Source organism: Dermacentor albipictus, chromosome 1, assembly GCF_038994185.2.
Source record: "Dermacentor albipictus isolate Rhodes 1998 colony chromosome 1, USDA_Dalb.pri_finalv2, whole genome shotgun sequence".
Lineage (NCBI taxonomy): Eukaryota > Metazoa > Arthropoda > Arachnida > Ixodida > Ixodidae > Dermacentor > Dermacentor albipictus.
Genome location: NC_091821.1, coordinates 310,315,016 through 310,336,232, shown reverse-complemented (window position 1 = coordinate 310,336,232; position 21,217 = coordinate 310,315,016). Strand labels below are relative to the sequence as shown.

The 21,217-nt window shown below is 44.7% G+C and overlaps 2 protein-coding genes across 12 annotated transcripts in view; one reads left to right on the top strand and one right to left on the bottom strand.

The window, feature by feature from the left end:
• The window catches only part of LOC135906999 (sodium-coupled monocarboxylate transporter 1-like), a 32,379-nt gene extending 12,868 nt beyond the window's left edge, over positions 1-19,511 (top strand). The window contains exons 9-17 of the mRNA XM_065438652.2: positions 840-928; positions 8,052-8,167; positions 8,587-8,654; positions 8,745-8,831; positions 9,759-9,949; positions 11,145-11,245; positions 12,222-12,334; positions 16,825-16,948; positions 18,948-19,511. Of these exons, the coding sequence (XP_065294724.1) occupies positions 840-928; positions 8,052-8,167; positions 8,587-8,654; positions 8,745-8,831; positions 9,759-9,949; positions 11,145-11,245; positions 12,222-12,334; positions 16,825-16,948; positions 18,948-19,276 (1,218 nt within the window). The 3' untranslated portion in view covers positions 19,277-19,511. The remainder of the gene's footprint in view (positions 1-839; positions 929-8,051; positions 8,168-8,586; positions 8,655-8,744; positions 8,832-9,758; positions 9,950-11,144; positions 11,246-12,221; positions 12,335-16,824; positions 16,949-18,947) is intronic.
• The window catches only part of LOC135907000 (uncharacterized), a 155,757-nt gene that overhangs the window by 55,398 nt on the left and 79,142 nt on the right, over positions 1-21,217 (bottom strand). Inside the window, exon 3 of one of the 11 annotated variants that reach the window (XR_010565865.2) lies at positions 16,778-16,980. The exons of the other annotated variants lie outside the window; for them this stretch is intronic. The gene's annotated coding sequence lies outside the window, so the exon portion shown is untranslated. The remainder of the gene's footprint in view (positions 1-16,777; positions 16,981-21,217) is intronic. 11 annotated transcript variants of the gene reach the window in all.

The following is a 21,217-nucleotide window of genomic DNA, read 5'->3' as shown; positions in this document are numbered from 1 at the left end:
TCGGAAGAGAACAGCAGTTTACAATAGGCAGCGAGGCACTGGAAGTTGTAAGGGAATACATCTACTTAGGGCAGGTAGTGACTGCGGATCCGGATCATGAGACAGAAATAATCAGAAGAATAAGAATGGGCTGGGGTGCGTTTGGCAGGCATTCTCAGATCATGAACAGCAGGTTGCCATTATCCCTCAAAAGAAAAGTGTTTAATAGCTGTGTCTTACCAGTACTCACCTACGGGGCAGAAACCTGGAGGCTTACGAAAAGGGTTCTACTCAAATTGAGGACGACGCAACGAGCTATGGAAAGAAGAATGATAGGTGTAACGTTAAGGGATAAGAAAAGAGCAGATTGGGTGAGGGAACAAACGCGAGTTAATGACATCTTAGTTGAAATCAAGAAAAAGAAATGGGCATGGGCAGGACATGTAATGAGGAGGGAAGATAACCGATGGTCATTAAGGGTTACGGACTGGATTCCAAGGGAAGGGAAGCGTAGCAGGGGACGGCAGAAAGTTAGGTGGGCGGATGAGATTAAGAAATTTGCAGGGCGGCATGGCCACAATTAGTACATGACCGGGGTTGTTGGAGAAATATGGGAGAGGCCTTTGCCCTGCAGTGGGCGTAACTAGGCTGATGATGATGATGATGATGACCGCTAAACGTCCTAACAGGAGTACTAATTTATTGCTAGCAAGATTCTGCAAACATTAGTAAGTAAATATGCAGTAGTTAGCGTCACATCCATGTGACGAACCACATTTTACAGCGTAATGACCAACATCTCAAATTACAGAAAGCACCGTCATGCTGGCCATAGAACGTTTCTCTCCTCTTGTCTCCAGCTCCTTCCTCTCTACGTCATGGACATCCTGGGCAAATTCAAGGGTGTCCCTGGACTTTTCGTCTCGGGCATTTTCAGCGGAGCACTCAGGTGAGCGCGTACAGTCTCCTCTGGGCTACAGCCGTGTCCACGTGTTCGGGCTGTCATCAAAGATGCGTTCGCTCTAAGAACGCCACAAAAGTGGGACGGACCTCCCCTTGCTACACTGCGCCACTTAGAAGACAAAAAGCATGCGGAGTGAAGACGGCACAAATTCATGTTTGACCACGCAGCAAATGAAGAAAGCACTAAACTTTGGGTCTATAGCTGGGGTTCTCAAGCGGGACTAAGCTCAAAAGCCCCAGGTCACTGTTGTGGGAATCGACGAAGCCGTATCTGCCCCAGATATTAGACAAGGAGTGGTAAAAATTTACAGGAGTGTGAAAGTGGATTTGATTGCTTTGACGAACACTTAATATTGTCATTAGCTCTATCTTCACGTACATAATCGTTATAGTCTGCAATAAACCTGTGGAGACGAATATGGGAGTTATGTTTAAAGAAGCCTAACGACAAATCTAACATAGTGACCTAAAAAATTTCGCCGACGATTACGATACTACCCAATGCAAAATTTGAGCGCAGGTCTATACATGTTTTCATTTCACGTGTCAACATTTTGTATTATAACTATATAGGCACACGGTTTACATACTTCGACTTTCGCCTGCACATCAAGCAACGTAGTCTACGTCTAGAATGTGCCGCTTGTAGCAAACAATACATAGGTGAAACTGGACAACAAATTCATACAAGACTCAACGGTCACCGCGCGGACCCAAAACGCAATTTACCTAAAGCAGTAAGTAGCCAGTCACTTTAATGAACATGGTCATATATTTGACAAAGCAAGGCTCCATATACAACAAATTTCCGTTCACCTCGCGAAAGGAAATATACGCAATCATACCTCATACACAAGTTTAATTGCCTACACCCCACGGGAATTATTTTGGCGCGTGGTAACTTCGAATCTTAGAGTCATCATATCATCAACCAAGACACAAAACGCAGTATGCCACCAGCTAACCTTAATTCTTATCCTTACCTATTCTTCCATTTTGAAATTTTTTTCCTGGCTACTACTCAATTTATTATACTTTTTCATGTTTTTACGTTTATATCAACTATACGACCACCCTTTTACCATGTACACCTGACCCCGCCCGCTTCTGCGCACGTCACCCTTCTATTTGTTATTCCGGTTTCGGTCCCCCCCCCTCTCTTTCCTCTTTTTTTTATTGTATGTTTTTTTTTAACAGCCTCACCAACAAATTCCGAAGTCCCAGACGTTAGTACACTTTTTCGGCGCCTCAGCCACACAGGGTATCGCCATTTCTGTATGCCGTTTACCACCGGCTGTTTTAATGCCACAAAAACATGCCGCCAACGACAACCCTGAATGCTCCCTAACCTCTCGCTTCCCCAACGCCCTCCGCCGCCCCCCCCTCCCATACCCCGTTGCTTTTTTGTTCTTTTCTTTTCTCCTTACCTTCCCGCTCACCCGCTCTTGTCCCCTCGTCTTGGGAACGACGCGCATAGACGTCAGACGACAGCGCTCATTACCTCTGAAGTCTCTCCCTTTATAACCAACCGCCACCGACAACAAGCGCACGTGACGTCACTGCACTAACCCTTAAAACTAACATGCCGAGAATGACGAGGCCGCCTTTGACGAAGATAGGTCCTCCTATCGAAACGTTGGCCAGCCTTTCTGAGGCACCTTATCCCTGTTTACAAACTTTATACCACAGCGTGCTATTCCATCTGTCAGCCCCTTTATTATTTTGGACGGTTTATATTAGGAAGAGAACGCTGTTAGTAGCGTAGCAGGCGCGGACAATCTGTCTCGTGCGGCACCTGGCAAATGAAGCGAAGTGTCGCTCGACTGCCTCAATAATCGGTAAATCGCTAGAGGCAGCGCGAGGGTGATGCGTGGACGCGAGTTATAGCAGCCGCCGCAGATAGACGTCCGCTCATCCAGCGCTTTTTTCCCATACAGACGACGCGCGCTACTCTGGCGCCACGTTGTAGCCACCGTGGCCACACAGCCTTCCTTACGCGGCACTACGCTTTTCTTCTAACGATTTCGTTCCACCAATGACGGCAGCGGTCCTTCGTCGCGGGGAAATCATGCCACAGTGTCAGCGGCGATAACACCCAAGTGAGCGTCACATCGTCGTTGCCGCTAGCCATCGCCCCTTGCAGGAGCAGTGATCCCCGTCACAAACACTGGTACCACGGACTGACCTCAGCAGCTGACGCCGCGGACGAGCGCAGCCCTAATATCACGTTAACTAATATCACAGCTATGCTGTTTTTAGATATAATTAGATTAACTAAACTAAAATTTCGTTTGCTAATTAATGTATTTGTATATTGTACGTCAATGACCTAGCTGGTACCTGACTTGTAGAAAGACTTGTAGAAATGCATTGGCGTTCCAGTTACTTTTGCCCTTCAATGCTGTTACGTATTCGGCGGCTAGACGCCGAGGGCGGCAGAAAGACCGGCCCAAGGAACAGACGACCCATGCAGCGCCACCTTTATTCCTTCAGCGACGCGCTTTTTGTGCGCTAAGTAGCCAAGCAGGGGGTGGCAAAAATTAAAGAGAAAGATAGCGCGACAAGCGGAGCAATCTTATCTGCAGGCCCCAGCGTAGAATGTGACCAGCACCGCGAATGTTGCAATGCATAAAACGATGTTTTGTTAAAAAAGCAGCTGGAACGCCAATGCATTTGTTCTCGAACTTCGGAAATTAATATCTCGAAACTGGTGTCATCGTGACAATTCGTTCCAAGTGGATCCGCCTTTCGAACTCCATGGCTAAAATTTGTAAGTTGCAATGTGAGCCACCAGGTAGTTATCTTAAAAGCTAATTAGTGAACCTTTGTTAATTGCCCGATTATGCATTTCAATTTTTGTGCAAGTAATGCCCGCCTCTTTGAGTAGACTAGCTAATAGAAATGTGCTATCTGCCACAGGGAAGCTTTAAAATATTTTGAAAGTGTTCGCTGGAACACCCGGTATACATCCACAAATATATCCGGCGAGAAAAAGACGGCGAACACCAAAGTGCGGGAAAGACAGCAACGTGAACTGGAGAGCTCAGATGCGCGTAGCTGATAATCTGGTAGAAGTGTTGGCTAGTCACAGAATTTTGTCAGAGTAGCAGAACGCTTAGCAGACGAAGGAAAATGCAGCAGGGCACGACTAGGCGGTGTGACGAAATCGGGAACGTTGCAGACGTGGAACCAGTCGACTGACATCAGGCAGGGGTAATTCGAGGTTGCGCGTAGTAACGTCTGTTCTTACAATGGATAGAAAAGAGGCCTGATGGACGTCGGTGACTGCATACGAGAAAAATGAAATCAATAAACGGAAAGCTGTACAAACTATAAAAGGAAAACTGAAAAGGCTAAATTTCGGGCTATAGGGGAAGCTGAGTTGACCCAGGAAAGGGTTAACTGGAAATCTCTAGGGCAGTCCTCTGTCGTGTAATGAACTCAGGCCTGACAGAGCTCTCACTTTGGCTTCAGTCATCCATGAAGGGAACGGTCAGTCCCTCCTCTGCGACCTTCCTCGAGACAAGGAGAGCTTTCAGTGCAAATATGCGGGGTGCAGGAGCTCGCTGTCCTTCGTGAGCAAAGGACAGCGAACTTTTAACCGACGTGCGCAGTACGTAACGTCATGGTGGAGACTGTGGGGCTAATGCACCTTAACCTCACTGTGTCGTATGTTAAGGACCATTGCCCTCCCTCCTTCCAGGAAGACTAAAGGAATAGTGGCGGTAGAGATTAGCTTTATTAACTAGACAAGACACTAAAGAACTACACCAAGATTATTCTGGCGAAGCATTTTATTATGAATCGCTTTGAACTTATTCGATTAAAGAAGGTTGGCCATTAGCGGAGGAAATGAATGGCACAGTTGTCCTTCTATGCGTAAGCATTCTTTGGCGAGTACCCCAGCAAGATCTGTCACGCGAAAAATATGATTCCTTGTACCTGCACAAAATGCGCAATATGCGAAGATATTTAATCATTATTATAGTGCACATGTAGACGATTGTTAGCCTTATTAGCGATAAGGAACCACTGAAACAAAAAAAATATTGATCAGAGAGAATTTTGTCAGCACAATCGTTTCGGTGACGCGAAAAGTGTAACACGCTACCTATAGGGTTCCATAGGGCTCCATAGAAAATGCGTGACCCACACTTATAATAGGTGTGCGCCAAAAGAAATTATGGGGTGGACCAACTTTAATTTTTGGGTGGGCCAACGTGAAATTTGGGGATGGGCCAATTGAAATTTGGAAACAAAAGCTAAATAACAGCCGAGTCAAAGAATTCTTACGCATTTGTAGACAATAATTTCTGTATCACTTTTTTAAAATTCGCCTCCCAAACGCAGCTTCTTGGTATCTTAATATGACATGACCGATTTCCTAGGATTTTACTTTGTTTATTTTGCATGGTATTTGACCTAGTTTATAGATAGAAGGTTTATCTAAGTTCACTTGACTATCTCGGAGCTGTGCAAATCTCATAAGTTCATGGAACCGGTTCGGGAATTTCGTGCACGTGTTCTTCTTTTATCTTTCTTTTTTCTGCTTCTTTCTGGCTTACATAGGAGAACCGTCTCGCAAATGGCTAGACGCTTCTGCTATTTCCTGAAGTGTAATTTACCAATTCCGCTTATATTATTTTTACTTAGCGCCTTTGGCTGCGCTCTGCGCTGACCTGTTTGCAATGTTGGAATTCTGCACTCTTATAGGAGAGTACCGAAGTTTCAATCAACAATGAGTCTGGTGAGCCGCTACCAGCAACTGAATGTGCACTTTTATTTAGCAATATTCTTTCCGCCAATTTTTCGGTAAACACCGCCGTGCCTGCTGACACAGTTGTGTGCAGCGAATATTACCCAACGTTTGCTATAATTTTTAAATCTGCTGGAATTGTGAATTTAATTCCTTAAAAACATCTTCATCATGTGGCACTGGCAACATTAACTCAATGTTTCTCAAACAGGCATGCGCATATTCTTCTCTCTTTTTGCACAAGATCTTTCAGCAGTCTCTTGACCAAGAAATTTTGCGGCTCGATCGGAAAATCGGTAAGGTGGTTTCAATGCATAAGTCTGGCGATAAACCCGGCGCTCTCACCTACCCGCCCATTTCATTAACAAGCATTCCGTGAGAAGTTATGGGACATATATTGTACTAGCATATAGCTAAAGTTTTGGAATCTAATTCATTCTTTGCATCCGCCCAACCTGGTTTTCAGCGTGCATTTTCCTGTGAAACCCAGTTATGTTCACTCATCATCTGCATGCTGTACTTGACAAACACTCCAAGATAGACTGCATTCTTTTTGGACTTTCCGGAGGCCTTTGAAAAATTTAATCACGCCTTACTATTGTTTAAACTCTCCTCGCTCAATCTCGACTGCAACATACTGTCTTGGCTGGAATGCCATCTAACAAACCGCCTCCAGTACTTCACAAGTAATGGTTATAACTCACCTGAAATATATGTAGCATCGGGAGTACCACAGGGTTCACTTTTAGGCACACTCTTGTTTTTAATATATATTCACGATATGCCTAACTGCGTTTCTTCTGTGCATTTGTATGCCTATGATTGTGTACTTTCCAGGGAAATAGGTAACGATAACGACAAAGATAACTTGCAGACAGACTTAAATAACGTTGCAAATTGGTGCGATAAGTGGCTCATGAATTTAAATCCTAACAAATACAAACTTATGACTGTTTCTCGGCAGTACGATAGCTCCTCAACGTACAAACTAGGTGATATCGAACTTGACCATGTATCAACATACCGGTACTGGGGGTTTACTGTTACCTACAATATAACATGGAATATTCATATTACTATGATCAATAACAGTGCTAACCGCACATTAGGATACTTACGACGTAACTACAATAAAGCCCCACCTCCTCTCGAAATTCTTCTATACAAAACTCTTGTGCGCTCGAAGTTAGAATACGCCGTTGCAATCTGCAACCCTCATCTAGCAAATTAGGTCTCTAGAATTATTTCAGAATAACGCCGCGCGTTTCATTCTTTCCAATTACCATAGTACAACAAGTGTAACAGCAACGAAACAAGCTCTATTACTGCCATTTCTGTCAATGCGTTCCACCTTTGCCTCTTTCATGAGGTCGTCCAACATTCATCACTCCATACCCAGCTTATCACGCAATCCACTTATCGCTCATCACGGATTGACCATAAACACACAGTTAAAGGTATTTTTTTCAACACAAACACATTTTATTCTTCCTTCATACCGCGCATATGAAACGATTGGAGCCACCTATACCTGACGACATTGTTTCCATTTCTGATTATTCTTTTTTTTTCCATTCTTTATCTGCGCACCTTCATTCTGATAGCCCTGCTTAATCATCTCGTGTATCTCTCCTCCCCGCTCCTTTCCTTTTATTTTTACATGTGTCGCGATGCCTGCAATTTCTTTTGCTTTTTCACTGTTTTTTTCTTTCTCCAGCTTTTTTTCCCTTTCCCAATTTTCTATTACACTCATATTTTGCCCCTAGTATTGTATACCATTTGCCATTATACCAGTATACCATTTACCATTATACCAGTTCAGTTATATTTGTTTTAGTACCATCCTGTTATATTTCATTTCGCTTTTACAATTTGTCGCTAATACTGTATAACGCTGCATGTTTCATTCTGTCTTTTTTTTTTCTTAGTTTGTGTTGTCCCCCACTCCCCTCTGCATAGCCTCGGTGAGTGAGGATATCGAAAATAAATAAATAAATAAATAAATAAATAAATAAATACCAGTGCACGCTTTTGTAACTTCCTCGAATAAGGCAGCAGCAGTTGAGGCAGAAAGGTGGGTTCCGTCTAGAGGCTTAAAACGTGCGCGGTTGTTTGCTCTTCATCTGTTTAAAGGAGGCAAAGAAATCGTATCGCTTCGTCGGCACGTGTTCGGCGTCCGATGGCTTTAAGAAAATATTACTATTTCAGTCACCGTCAGCGTCTTCACTCGTATATACCTGTGGCACAGTTAGCAAACGAAGCTTGTCGTTTGCTAATCGCTGTTACGCTTTTTTTTTTGTTTAACTTCATGACCAAATAGACAATATAATCAAACTGCGCTCTTTGTACACAGCACCGTCTCCTCCGGAGTAAACTCACTGGCGGCTGTCACCCTCGAGGACGTCGTGAAACGCTACATCGTGGAAGATATGAGCGATCGCTCTGCCACTACGCTGACCAAGGTCCTGGGTACGACTCCTCGACATTATGGCGTCTTTCACCCAACCAAACGACCTTCGCAACCAACACCGATGGAAATGCGAGTTTGACATTGTATGCCGCACTTCCATGGTGGTAAAGGTGCAAAATTCAACTTGTCGGACCTGCTCTGAATAAGCATTAGACATCAAATATATCGGTTATATAGAAGTGAGCTTACGAAAATTTTATATTCCACGTCGCACAGCTCTTCCAAGAGTTAGAGAAAAATATCTTACATTCAACCTGCTCACTTCAAGGTTTCATGTTTTAACACGCCAACCACCATTTTGAATGAACTGTTTGGTTTCTAACGCCACTGTAAACAAGAAGGCTCAAGAAGGTTGCGATACATTTGCGGGAAAGCTGTTCTCTCTCTCTCTCGCCCACCCCTTTGTGTGCACTCGCAGCGCTGACATTTGGGTGCACCGCCATTGCACTGGTCTACGCCGCGCAGAATATGGGCAACGTCTTACAGGCAAGAAACCACCTCACACACTTCTAGATGGAATACACAAAGCGTTGCTGGCGAATCGACTAACCTACAATCTTTTGGTGTGCATTTCAGGCTGCTCTGTCAATCTTTGGCATCGTCGGAGGACCGCTGCTGGGAGTTTTCACCCTCGGCATATTTTTTCCCTTTGCAAATAGCATCGTGAGTGACTTAAACGTTTGCAGCCAGTTCCAACGTAACTTGCAACAAGAACATACGGGTTGCTACGTACGGCTTACATAATGTAACGTCACACCCGCCGTGGTTGCTCAGTGGCTATGGTGTTGGGCTGCTGAGCACGAGGTCGCGGGATCGAATCCCGGCCACGGCGGCCGCATTTCGATGGGGGCGAAGTGCGAAAACACCCGTGTACTTAGATTTAGGTGCACGTTAAAGAACCCCAGGTGGTCTAAATTTCCGGAGACCCCCACTACGGCGTGCCTCATAATCAGAAAGTGGTTTTGGCACGTAAAACCCCATAATTTAAAAAAAATGTAACGTCACGAAAACGGTCAGCAAGCAGTCTAATGCACACACACACACGCACGCGCAGCAGAACACGGACTACTGCGCACAAACTTTCTCTGGTCTCACTTTTCATCGAAGAGGCTCCTACAACTTAAACATTTGTTTGGAGACGGCTATTGGAATGGAGCTACGGAGCATAAGCAACGAAAGTGGAACACTTGTAACACTATAACTACGAACTGTTCCGATCGGTTTCCGCTTCTGTCTCTCCTTGCAATGTCTACTAAAAAATTACGTACCGCTTGGTCTCATGTACCGAATAATCGTGCGGCAGCCCCTAACAGAGAGGCACAGAGAAACAGACAGACAGGTATGCGAGCCAGGTGCAAAGGGATATGCAAAGAAACAAAATGGAGAAAGGCTTAATATTTATTACCCTTTGAGACACTCTACATCGTTCATTATAACAACTGTACGTGGGTGGTAGTGGTGTCGTTATGTCTTATGTGGTATCGTTATGTCCACTGCCACGTAGAACGCACACGTTGTGCTTTTGGTAATCGTGACATGCGTAAAACATGTGCGCAGTTAACACGGTTTCCTCCTGGTCTCACCACGCAGGGGGCCGGCGTGGGCATAGTGACGTCACTGGTAGTGACCTTCTGGATTGGCATTGGCGCCTTTTACTACAAGCCGGCGCATAGAATGGCTAGGCGCTCGGTGTTGGGATGCTTGCAGGAGTACATCAACGTGACGCACCAGAATCCTGCGAACGTGACTTTCCCGGTGCTTCTCGACCCGGATGTAGCCAAGTGAGTTGAGTGTCCACTAGTTGGTGCCCTTATGTTACAACCAGTACCAGACTGCTTGGAAACGGATCTGCCGCCTAACAGATTTCGTTCAGTTAATGCGAGGCCGGTATAACATAGATACGTCAAGTATTTTGATGTACTCCACGGGCTATGCACCTCAGCTATATCATTTATTCACCGTTGGGCTATTACCTACTCGAGTTAACTGTTTTAATATTCTTCCCTAGAATCGTAACAGTTGGGAACAACCTCAGCAACGACAACGTAACACAGGACTCAGTGTCATCGTTTGAAGCACTTGAAATTACGACCTGCATTGTATTTATTTTGTGCCTGGTTCTTCCTTTTTTTTTGTGTGTGTGTGTGTGTGTGTAACGAAATGTCATCCACCCTGCTATGATTTTGTTAAAGAACCGCAATGTTCATAAATAAAATAAGATAAAAAACGGACCAGTACCGGCTGGCTTAGAAGGACTGAAAGTTGAGCAAGCTAGGGATTCGTCTCAAGTAAAACTCTTGCTTGGGCTAGTTGGTTAGTTGGCTAGTTGGTTGGCTTGGCTAGTTGGTTGGCTTGGCTAGTTGGGCTAGTTGGTCACCGAAGGACAGGCGAGCCCAAACACGGACGCAAAACGAAAAACTAAAAGTCACAATACAAACGCCGACTGTTTGCGGCTGCCATTTTCCTCTAGTACAAGAACTTAACGTGTCTTCTTTCACAAACACATCAAGAGAATTCATACCTACCTTTAAGAAGCAATATGGAAAGAGAAGACCGTCCGAGCCCCCATGTTAACGCCTGCTTTTTCTTTATGCAGTAACATTAGATGCAGAGGCCCTATAAACGTTGAGATAACGTTCTGTGCAGATTGATTAAATCCCCGCCTAAGTAGAACGATATCTTAAACATTGAGCAGCAACACCTAGAAGGTGATTTACCTAGAAGTACATTTTACTCAAACTGCATTTTGTTATTACCGCTTCAAACATGTCGACCTACAATGAACAGCTGCCACCAAACTTTACAAGTGGGTAGAGTCCTCTATATAAGTAGTACTTGTATTTACCGACACCACACATCACCTTTTACGTTCTCATAGGTGCAAAAGTTGTTTTTCGTTCACCTCAGTAGTTGCTGCAACGGCTCCTAACACGTCAACGTATATATAATTATTTATGTCCATGTCTTTTTTTTTAGCAAGGAGATACTCTACGTCTACCGAATCTCGTATGTCTGGTACAGCATGATTGCCAGCATGCTGGTCGTCTTCGTCGGAATCATCGTTAGCCTTATCACTGGTGAGTGTCACAGACGCGGAGCCCTATAATTATAACATTCGAAGAAATGCGCATTTCGAGGTTTGTATGGAAGTAAACAATAATAGTGCGAGTATTCTGACAAGTGTAACAAGCATAACGATTACCAGCCAATAGCAACATCGTAAAGTGGACGTTTCTTGTTTGGGTTGTTTCTTCACGGTCGTCTAAGGATGCCGGTTAGTTTATATAGTAAGACAAAAGCCAGAGAACCAAGATGCAAAAAAAAGAAGGATACGATAAGAACTCGGACATTTACGTGTTAACAAAAGTTTGGAGGACGCTTAAGATTGGCCTTTAAGAGTAGAACACCATAGCACTCTAAGATACCTGACTACTGCTGACGCTTCCTGGCAACTGCAGCTAGCTTATGTAACCGTAATGTTTACCGGGAAACGCGACACGAAGCCCTCGACGCTGCCGCGTTAATACTTCATTACTCCATTCGTGGCCGACATTATGAGGAAGACCAGCGGACATAATCCGTAGTGTAAAAAGTGAAGTTTCTTTGAAGTGTACATTGGCGGACACTATTTGAAGATCAAACCGTTGTTGTCAAGCTGATCGAACTACAATTTAGCTTTTCGTATTCGTTGACTGGCTTGGAGATTATATATGGTACAAGTCTTCTGTTTTCTGTCACATGACAATAACTCCTAAAATTTACAACGCCAGCCGCAGAGGATAATCAGCAAATGTAACTGAATTATGAAGTAGCACCTCTCTCAGTCCTTGAAGCGAAGCACGGTTTTGACTCTGTATTCAAAAGGTTGCTTCAAACTTATCGTATACGCGAGTGATTCCTTAAGCTACAGATCACAGATATAATGCACGTTATATGGTAATGGGCGGTAAATATTAATGAATGATGCATCAATGAAGAGCACTGAATAAGTATGACAAATACTGGCGCATATAGCTGATAAACTTGTTTAACGAAGATTTGGCACTTTCCCAGGGCCTTATGAACCGTCGAAGGTGAACCCCAGGTCGATTCATCCCATCTACAATTGCCTCGTCAAGAAGCTGGCAACACCGTCTGTGAGAGAGAAGCTCATGGTCAGAAGTGAGGTATATGTCACGAATAGCGTTCTTTATTATTTTTAGAGGGAGAGAGATAGAAACCGGGAAGGGGGGGGGGGTGATTTTCAGCTTCCAACTCTACCCCTTTCTGCATTACAAATTTTGAATAAGAAAGCTCACATATGGTATTTACGATTCTAAGCGTCTCATACTGTCTTTTTTACCAGTTTATCACCATGTTCCTACCAAGTTTTTGCAGTGTAATGTATTCGGGCCGTTAAGGATAAAATAAATGACATGAAACAAGTAACACACATATTTACTGAAATAACGTATCCACTATGTTTCTTGGCCCTTAATTATTTACTATAAGCATTTACATCATTGAATGGCGAGAGGACCCAACGTGTCTTGCCAGGGCACTAATGTTGGCATGTGCTGACACGGAGAATGACTAACAAACATTAAAATGCACGAAGGCAGAAGTTTGCAAAATTTAAACAATCTGTAATATAACGATTATGATGTGACATAATATTACAAAGTCTCACATGTCAATGGTAAATGCCATATCTGTATCCGCAATGGCATCTTCGCTTATTATGAAATTTATTAGGTTTCGAACCGTTGAACAGAATTCCCAGACATCGATCATAAGTGGCCGGATACTTGCACTGAATAGAGTTTACGCGCAACATAAGACATTTGGGGCGTCGCCTTTTATCGCCGTCGAATAGCCCACTCAATACAGCAAGAAAGGTGGAAACAAGGCTCCAGAGTGTAGCGTGCAGTGCTTTTATTATATTGATCATTTTAATTTTACTGGAGATTGACAAGGCCAACGACGTATCAGTACATCACCGCAATAGCAGCGCCCCCTTGTAGATGCATTTGACAAAATTAAACCTGATACGGTGAAGATAATTTCTTCGCTCACTCCTTCTCCGTTCCAGATTTTTCTACAAAAGTTACTGAAGAGAACTCTGGCACTGCGTTCGTACATTTACCATGGTAACGATGGGTTTACACGTAGATTTGTCTAAATCTTCGTGCTTGTGGCTTCAGACGTTGTTGAGGCGGGTTCTTTTCTTTACTTAACCGCGAAAGGCATTTCAAATGCGAAGCATTTCTTCGCGAACATTTGCCACTTCGACAATTTCTATCTATCTATCCGCCTGCGTCTTGGTGCTCTCATGGCCGTTTCTTTAACTTGGTATGCTCCCCGCACACTGCTTCACATAACACCGACCGCTACAGTGCGTGGGATCTGCCGGCTTTTTTTTTTTTTTTCCTGAGGTCTCCTGCAGATTAGCCTTCCATGGAAACTACGTCACTGCCCAACATGGCGGCACCCGGCGTGCCCCTCTTCAGGCCGTAGTTTGACGCATTCACGCGGAGTGAACGGTGTTTGTAGACCCTCGATTCTCTCACACCGGCAGCACGGTTCGGGCGTTAACTCTTGGTGTTCTTCTTGAGACTGGTTCTCGGCATCAAGGGAAGGTGGCCTGTAGTGTACGGTAACAAACATGCGGCGCGTCATTATTTTGCATCGGCCTGGCTTCAGGCAGCACGGGCACTCAGTTCGCAGCAACTGGCATCTTGAAGCGGTTGAAACATGCATACCCTGACGAACGCAAACGCACGAACGCACCGCGATGTTAATGCATTCGTACCTTGTTCTACGCGACTATTGCAAAACGCTTAAGGACGCAGGCGTGTGGAACGCATGAGCAATTTTAACCTTTTCGTCTTTCCTTTTATGGCGAGAGATCGGGTTTGAAACGCTCATTGACGTTCGCAAACACCACACGCCGTGGTCACGTAGTGGCTTTGGCATAGCGTTGCTAAGCCGGAGGGCGTGGGATAACATCTCGGCCGCGGTGGCCGCATTTAGATGCATTGGACGCATGTTAAAGAAGCCCAGGTGGTCATAATGAATCCCCCACTGCGGCGTGTCCCATTATCATATCCTGGTTTTGGCACGCAAAACCCCAGAATTTAGCCTTTAACATGTCACAGGTGGGCCTTCTAGCCGTCGGCTTGGATTGGCGTTTCTTCAGGCAGCACGCAGTGTTTTATATGCTCCCTTTGCTCGTGCATCAACGCTCGGACGCCTCGAATTGCTTTTATAAACATTTCACAGGACGTCGTACTTGCCTGAGCTTCTCAAGTTTAACGCATTATGATTCAGTTACGAGTATGGTGATATCATCAACCCGCCAAGACACCTGCCTCTTTAATATTTCGCTAAATGTCTCTTTAAAAGCGCGTAACATTCAAGGCACCGCCTCTCGTCGTCTCCGTTAATGACACCGACCTGCACAATTCACCGGTGATGTTCACTTCAATGTCGATATTTCAAAGACAGATAGCGCTTATCATTTTCATGAAAAATTTCTTCGTGAAAGATTTCTTTCATGAAAGAACCTTGCAAATAAAGCTGTTACAACTACGTGCAACCCGTGCATTTACGCACTGTTCGTCAGGAACGCAGGTGACGATTTGTGAAATTCGTGCAAACTACTTCAGCTACCACCAGGCAGTGTTAGCAGTTGCTAGGTAACAATCTCACCAGTCTCTTGTGCATGCTGTGTAATTGTGTTCGTCAGCCTCGTTTAATAGACGACTCTCGTACACTTTCTGGTGCAAACAAATATTTTCTTGCCTTCTGGTCTATGCTCTAGTAATTTTCTTCCTTTCCATGGGTATTACACATTTCAGTGCCATATAGTAGAAATCTATTTGCGACTACTTTTACTGCTCTTACAGCACACAGAGGCCAGAGATTCAGCGGTATAACTGAGTTTGGTTCAGAAATCAAATTACTTTAACTGCTTTACGCTTTTTTATGCAAATTTCCATAATATTCCTTTCTGAACACAGCAAAGCAATTCTCTGCGCATGTGCATGATCATTGCGAATTTTGCATTTATGACTCAATATTTTCTCAAAATGATGAATTTGCAAATTCACTAAGCCGCTTGAAGCGAGGAGGACGAAGTGGAGGCAAATTCATGCCCTAGCCACGCTCTTTGAGCCGCCGTGCTTGCAACTCCCCTGTAGATAGCGCCAGCCATGACTTATGTAGGAAACTCTATGCCTAACTCTAACGTTACCATCAAAGGTTAACATTTTTTGTAGAATAGCAATTCCGCGGCTGGCGCAAGCACTGCGTGCCAGCAAGAAACAAGGTCGACATTCATGGCGCCATATTCCAAGCTGCAAACGGAGCAAAATGCGGAAATTCTTTCCTGAGAAGATGCGCACGATAGATAAGTAACCGGTAATGTCGGTTTCGTTAAATTTTAATTGATCGAGCCTCCAGTACTCGAACGCCAGCTATCTGTTCTGCGCGTTATATGACTTGCCCAGTGCAGGTAACTGTAACAAGATTATCCTCCCGTTTGATCCTTAATCAGTTCTGCAGTCATTATGTCCTTTAACGTTGCGCGTATCATTTAACTAGCTGGCATGATGAGACTAAAAAGAAAATCTTGGTTTAGGTAGACGTCGGTCAATGCAGAAAACTACCACTGAAGCACCGACGCGCTAGTGCAGAAAACTGGAAATGGTACACATCTCGAATAGGGAATCTTCCCAGCAGTGTACTTAATTACGGCAAATAATGATGACGTTTTCCTGGCGACGCATAAATTACAATGCACACAATCAAGGAGTACATTTTCTAACGCATCCTTGTAGTTGTTCGTATATAGGACTTACTTTCTGTATCACCTTGTGGAACAGAAGCAGCGCCCAAAATCTGCTGTCGTGACTATATATCAATATTCTTGGTTCATAGCGTAAAGGAACACAGACGAAGACTAGAAACTGGCAGGACGAGCACTATTCTTCGTCTACTTCTAGTCTTCGTCTGTGTCCCTTCTCGCTATAGACTGAGAATATGCTACCGTACCAACTCGCCCAACTGTCCATCTTTATTGCGCTATATATCCATGCCAGATGACTGCGCATTTTTTATCGTGTCGTGTGCGGCCGCCTTATTACCACCAGGCAACATTGAAGAAACGTTATCGAAGACAATTGTATATTAAATTATCGATTCGTGAAAGCTATGGAATATCTATGCCTATAGGTAAATATGAGAGCATATTACACTGTAGCTTCTGCTGTGAATATAAACGTAATTACAGTGAAGCATCTACGTGCTTAAATCTCAGGATAGCTTTAGCACTTAACGTAATAGAGTACAAGTGAGCGAATTCGGACAGGGTGGTTGAGCTCCGGCGCTCTGAACAATAACGCTTGCTACAGGACCACCGGGAGACGAACATTCGTTTTTCAACTAATACCGCTTTCAGAAAGAATGTTGATGTAATGACTCAAAAACGTATTTCTAAAATCTCTGGCGCTATGGATACGTTTATTACGACCACAAAGCACTACCCCTTTTGTGTGAAACAGCTTGTTAGGAGCAATCCAATTCTACCACAACAAGACATACTATCCCATAGATTTTTGATTACATACGTGCGTTAGTTTTAAGGCTCAGCCCTGCTTCGACATTTGCGCCGCAGGAGGCATACGACTGGGACCGCATGGTCGAGCTGGGCCGAAGGACGAAGGATCACGCGGCGCATTCTCCGCCGTCGAGGGAACTGATCGAGGCGCCCTCCGACTGCACCGTCGCCGAAACTCCAGGTACGCGACAGGCTTAATAGTTTTCGACGGCCCTGAATCAATAAGTTGAGAAGAGCGGCTTGCAGGGTGAGCTGGTATTACATGCTTGAAGCAAATAGCGCCCCCCCCCCCCCCAAAAAAAAACAGGGAAGAAGACGGACAGAGCGGTGACTATCAAGTGAGGTTTTCAATGAAATCACAGAAATCTTTCATCACAAGTATTCCTTTGTGCCGTAATAACTTAATTTTCGCGCTGAATGCCTTAAGTAGTGTGCGCTATCAATCACCGCCGATATTAAGATATCGCTAATATGCTGCGTAACGAGCGAGGGAAATATAGCACGATGAGAGAAAATCACAATGAGCCACAGAGAAACGCGACACAGAATATTCGCCTTATTGTAACACAGAACTGGGCTTCGTGCAATTAGACGATCCCAACTAAGCGAACGTCACTCGCCAATGGGGACGAGAACCGATCAACAAGTCGTGTCGTTGGCCGGCCGCAAGTTTTTCATTCTTAATTTGCAACTTTACTTTTTTATTTATTTATACATACTGCAACCCTAGAGGCTTATCGCAGGAGTGGGGTACGAAATCAAGGGTGCCACACACACAGCAATAGGGGTACATAAATAAAAGGTACAAAGCAAAGCACCAGTATCAGGAATATGTTAAGAAAAAAAATGGTTTCAGTGCATACATATATGCATATAAACATTGTGAATAATACATGGTTTTAGGAACCACGAGCATCAACCACTAATTGCCTTAACAAGCTTATCAAATGTCAATTTTCGTATCTTAGGGGGAAGTTGGTTCCACAATCCAATGCATCGGCGAAAAAAACTATATTTGAATATGTCAGTGCGGGCGTAGGGGTGTTATATTTAGAGGTTGAAAATTCCGTGTGTTATAGCTGCCTACATTCAGCCCACTCATTATCAATAGCGATTATCCGGCTCCTTATGCGTTGTGCAATTAAAAATCAAATGCATATGGCACAGAATGGTCTGCGGCCAGTGGGAAATGGACGAAAGAGCACTAGAACTAACTGGTATAGTATCTACAGAAGACGGTGCCCATCAGGTGCGGAGAAAGTGCAACGCAGCTAGCGTCCGTGAGTAAGATGCAGTTCGTTAATTAATTTTTAAATCGGGATTTTTGTTTTCTTGCTCTGAGCGAAGGCTGCGACAGGGAAGTGAAATTATTATTGTAAATAAAAGAAGATGACGATGTGCAAAAGGCCAAAGCAAATACCGTCATAGTGCGTTGTCGTGACAGCATCCTTTTTTTTTTTTACATATCGATAAACTCAATAGCCGGAATATGTTTATTAAAGGCGTGCGCCTTACCATCCACTTATACATACGCCACGTACGAACACCTTGATCGGCATGTGCCAAATACCAACGCATTTGCTATGCACCACTTGAATTTCATGTCTGCTGCTATGGTCAACACGCTGCAGTGGTGCACTTACTCACTGACAGAAGTTAAAGAGTAATAACTCGTAGTGCTCGATGACAATGAACTAAAGAAAAAAAATAAAACCGTGCCCCAGCATTCGACAGCAGTCATCGCGACCGTTTCGATGGTTCGCGTCAGTTTTGAATACATTCGATAACGTGTATTGCCATAACAAGTTTCTCCACGGAATGAAATTTGACGTAGAGTCACCAGCGAGGCAGATAAACGAGGATATCGCAATAGGGCAACAACTGTCGGTACACGAGGCCAGTGTTGTCACAAGGCTAGCGAGAGTAATCCGCTGCTCCTGCCTGGCATTAACTCGCAAGCTGTGTGCCAACCGGAACTTGAGAACTCGGTGTCCATTTCATAGCTTAAGCAATTTGCGTATAGACTCCAAGGAGCTGGAAACAATGAAGCGTAAAAAAAAATCTAATGATTCAACAGCATTAAACTCGTTTGCGCATACGTACAGAGCCGACCCGTAGGTCTCTCTGTCGAGCGTCTCGGGCGACAACTCGCGCCGAGCACCGGTGTTTTGCTCTTTCAGCGCCGGACTCCGCGGTCATTCCCGTACCTCCAGCGACGATCGCGCTCCCAACGGCAGCCACCGGTGACCTCGTGCCCGCGCGGCTAGACATGCCCCCAACGCTGCTGCGCGCGCCCTCGTCTCCGGCACCGTCGGAGCCCTTCGACGTGGCCGGTTCGAGGGCGGTGTCGCCGTCGACCGCCATCGCAGGGGCAGCCGGCGCTCCGCAGGTAGCGCAGCCTCGACAAGCCGCGGCTGACCAGCAGCCGAATGGGTTGCAAGAGGCGGCGACGCCAACTGGCAGCGCTCACGAAAGCAGCGAAGCAGGTGGAGCGGCGCCGGCCAAGTAGGCCGCGGCGAAGAAGGCAACACGTGCAGGGGGCGCCTCGCGGTGCCATCGACGATGTGCCGTGCTGTGAATGCTTACGCGCCGAGCTTCGTAAATAAATACGCACTACACCGTGAGCGAAGAGTGAACCTTTAACGTTTTGCTTAGACTCTATATATGTACGTAGGCTCGCTTCGGCGCTTACAATTTTGCGTCAATACGCCGGTGGCGGTGAACGCCATTTTAAGCCCCTGGAATAAAAACTTGTCAGACAGCGTCATAATGACGCGTGACCACGAACCTAAAGTTTCATGCGAGGGGCCGAACGTGCCAACAAGCAACCGTAGCGTTAACGGCGTGGCAACTGTCTTTGTAAGGAATGGCTTGTATTTCTGAAGAAAACTTGACACCCACTCTGATGGCACTGCGTTTACAGTAAGGGCCGTACTACGGCTGATATTGTAGTGACTGTGTTTCACGTCTTCCATTCAGCTTTGATCACTTTGGATAGGCTTCGAAAATGTACTCCTAAATATGATTTTCTTTTTCAAGAAGGACTAACCGCCTCTTATCAGCCTTAGAGCATTACATTCTGCAGAACGATCCCGCAAGAACACATTCACGAGACTGCGCGTGCTGCTGTGCTTCCGCTCCCAAGCTTCATAGGCGTAGACAGGGTCCGACGATCTCCCGTTAGAGTCGTTCTGCACTGAACCCAGAATAATTCACCATTTCTCGTTATTTTGACGCTAGTCCTGACGAGCGTTTTACGTAACGCTGTGCTTCCAGTTTTTCCACATAAAAGTTTTTTTTTTCCACATAAAACATCCTACCCGCCAAAGAACTGTTCGACTCAACTGGACGCCAGGCCATGCAGGGGTAATTGGGAACAACGCTGCGCACGACGCTGCCCGACCAAGTATCTACTGGGAGAGTCACTTGCGTCGCCCGTTTCTCTCTGGACAACAAATCCCTGAAGAGACTCAAGCAGAACTACGGCCCCCATAACCAGATCAAGAAATAACAACTTCCCAATACGAACAAATGACTACTTACGGAGAAATCCGCGAATACTACCGAATTGCTCGCTGTAAATGAACTCCCCCTGACAAATTAGAACCAGATCAAGAAATTGCGGCTTCCCAATACGAACAAATGACTACGGAGCAATCCGCGAATACTACCGAAGTGCTTGCTATTAATACCCTCCTCCTGACAAATCATTAAATAACCAGGTCAAGAAAAAAACAGCTTCCCAATACGAACAAATGAATCCTTACGGAGAAATCTTCGAATACTACCGAAGTAGAAAAGGCAGGTTAGTGATAAGAAATATGTATTTCGTAGCGATTACCTTTGTCTGGTCGTGCTGCCGTGTCCCCATACTATTGTGAGTTGTATCGGAGAATGTTTCTCTTTGGCAGGGATGTTGTTGTCGTTATCAGGGGATGTTGAAAAAAATCCTGGGCCTACTAAAACTACAATGATCAAGGAAATTCTTGATACGCAGAAAGTGATTTTGGGTAAACTTTCTGAAATCCAGGAAAAATAGGCCTCTTCTGAAGCAAAGTTGGTTCAAATGAATACCAGGCTTTCTTCCATAGAAGAAAGTTTGAAGGAATTCGACGTTGTTAATAAGAGACTATCTAAAGTTGAGGACTATCTGCATGTACATGACTGGAATTTAGATGCTCTCAACCGAAAGGTTGATCAACTTGAAAACAGGTCCAGGCGAAATAACTTGATAATAAGAGGAACTGATGAGGAAGCACAGGAAACTGATAATGTTTTGTTGAGAAAGGTGAAGGGTGATGTGTTTAGCGGCATTTTGAAGCTGAAAATCAATTTAGTTAAAAGAATCCATCGCCTAGGTAAAAAGATTGAAGGTAGAGACCGTCCCATAATCTTAAGGGTGGCTGATTTCAGAGACAAATCTAAAATTTTGCGTCATTGCTCTATACTT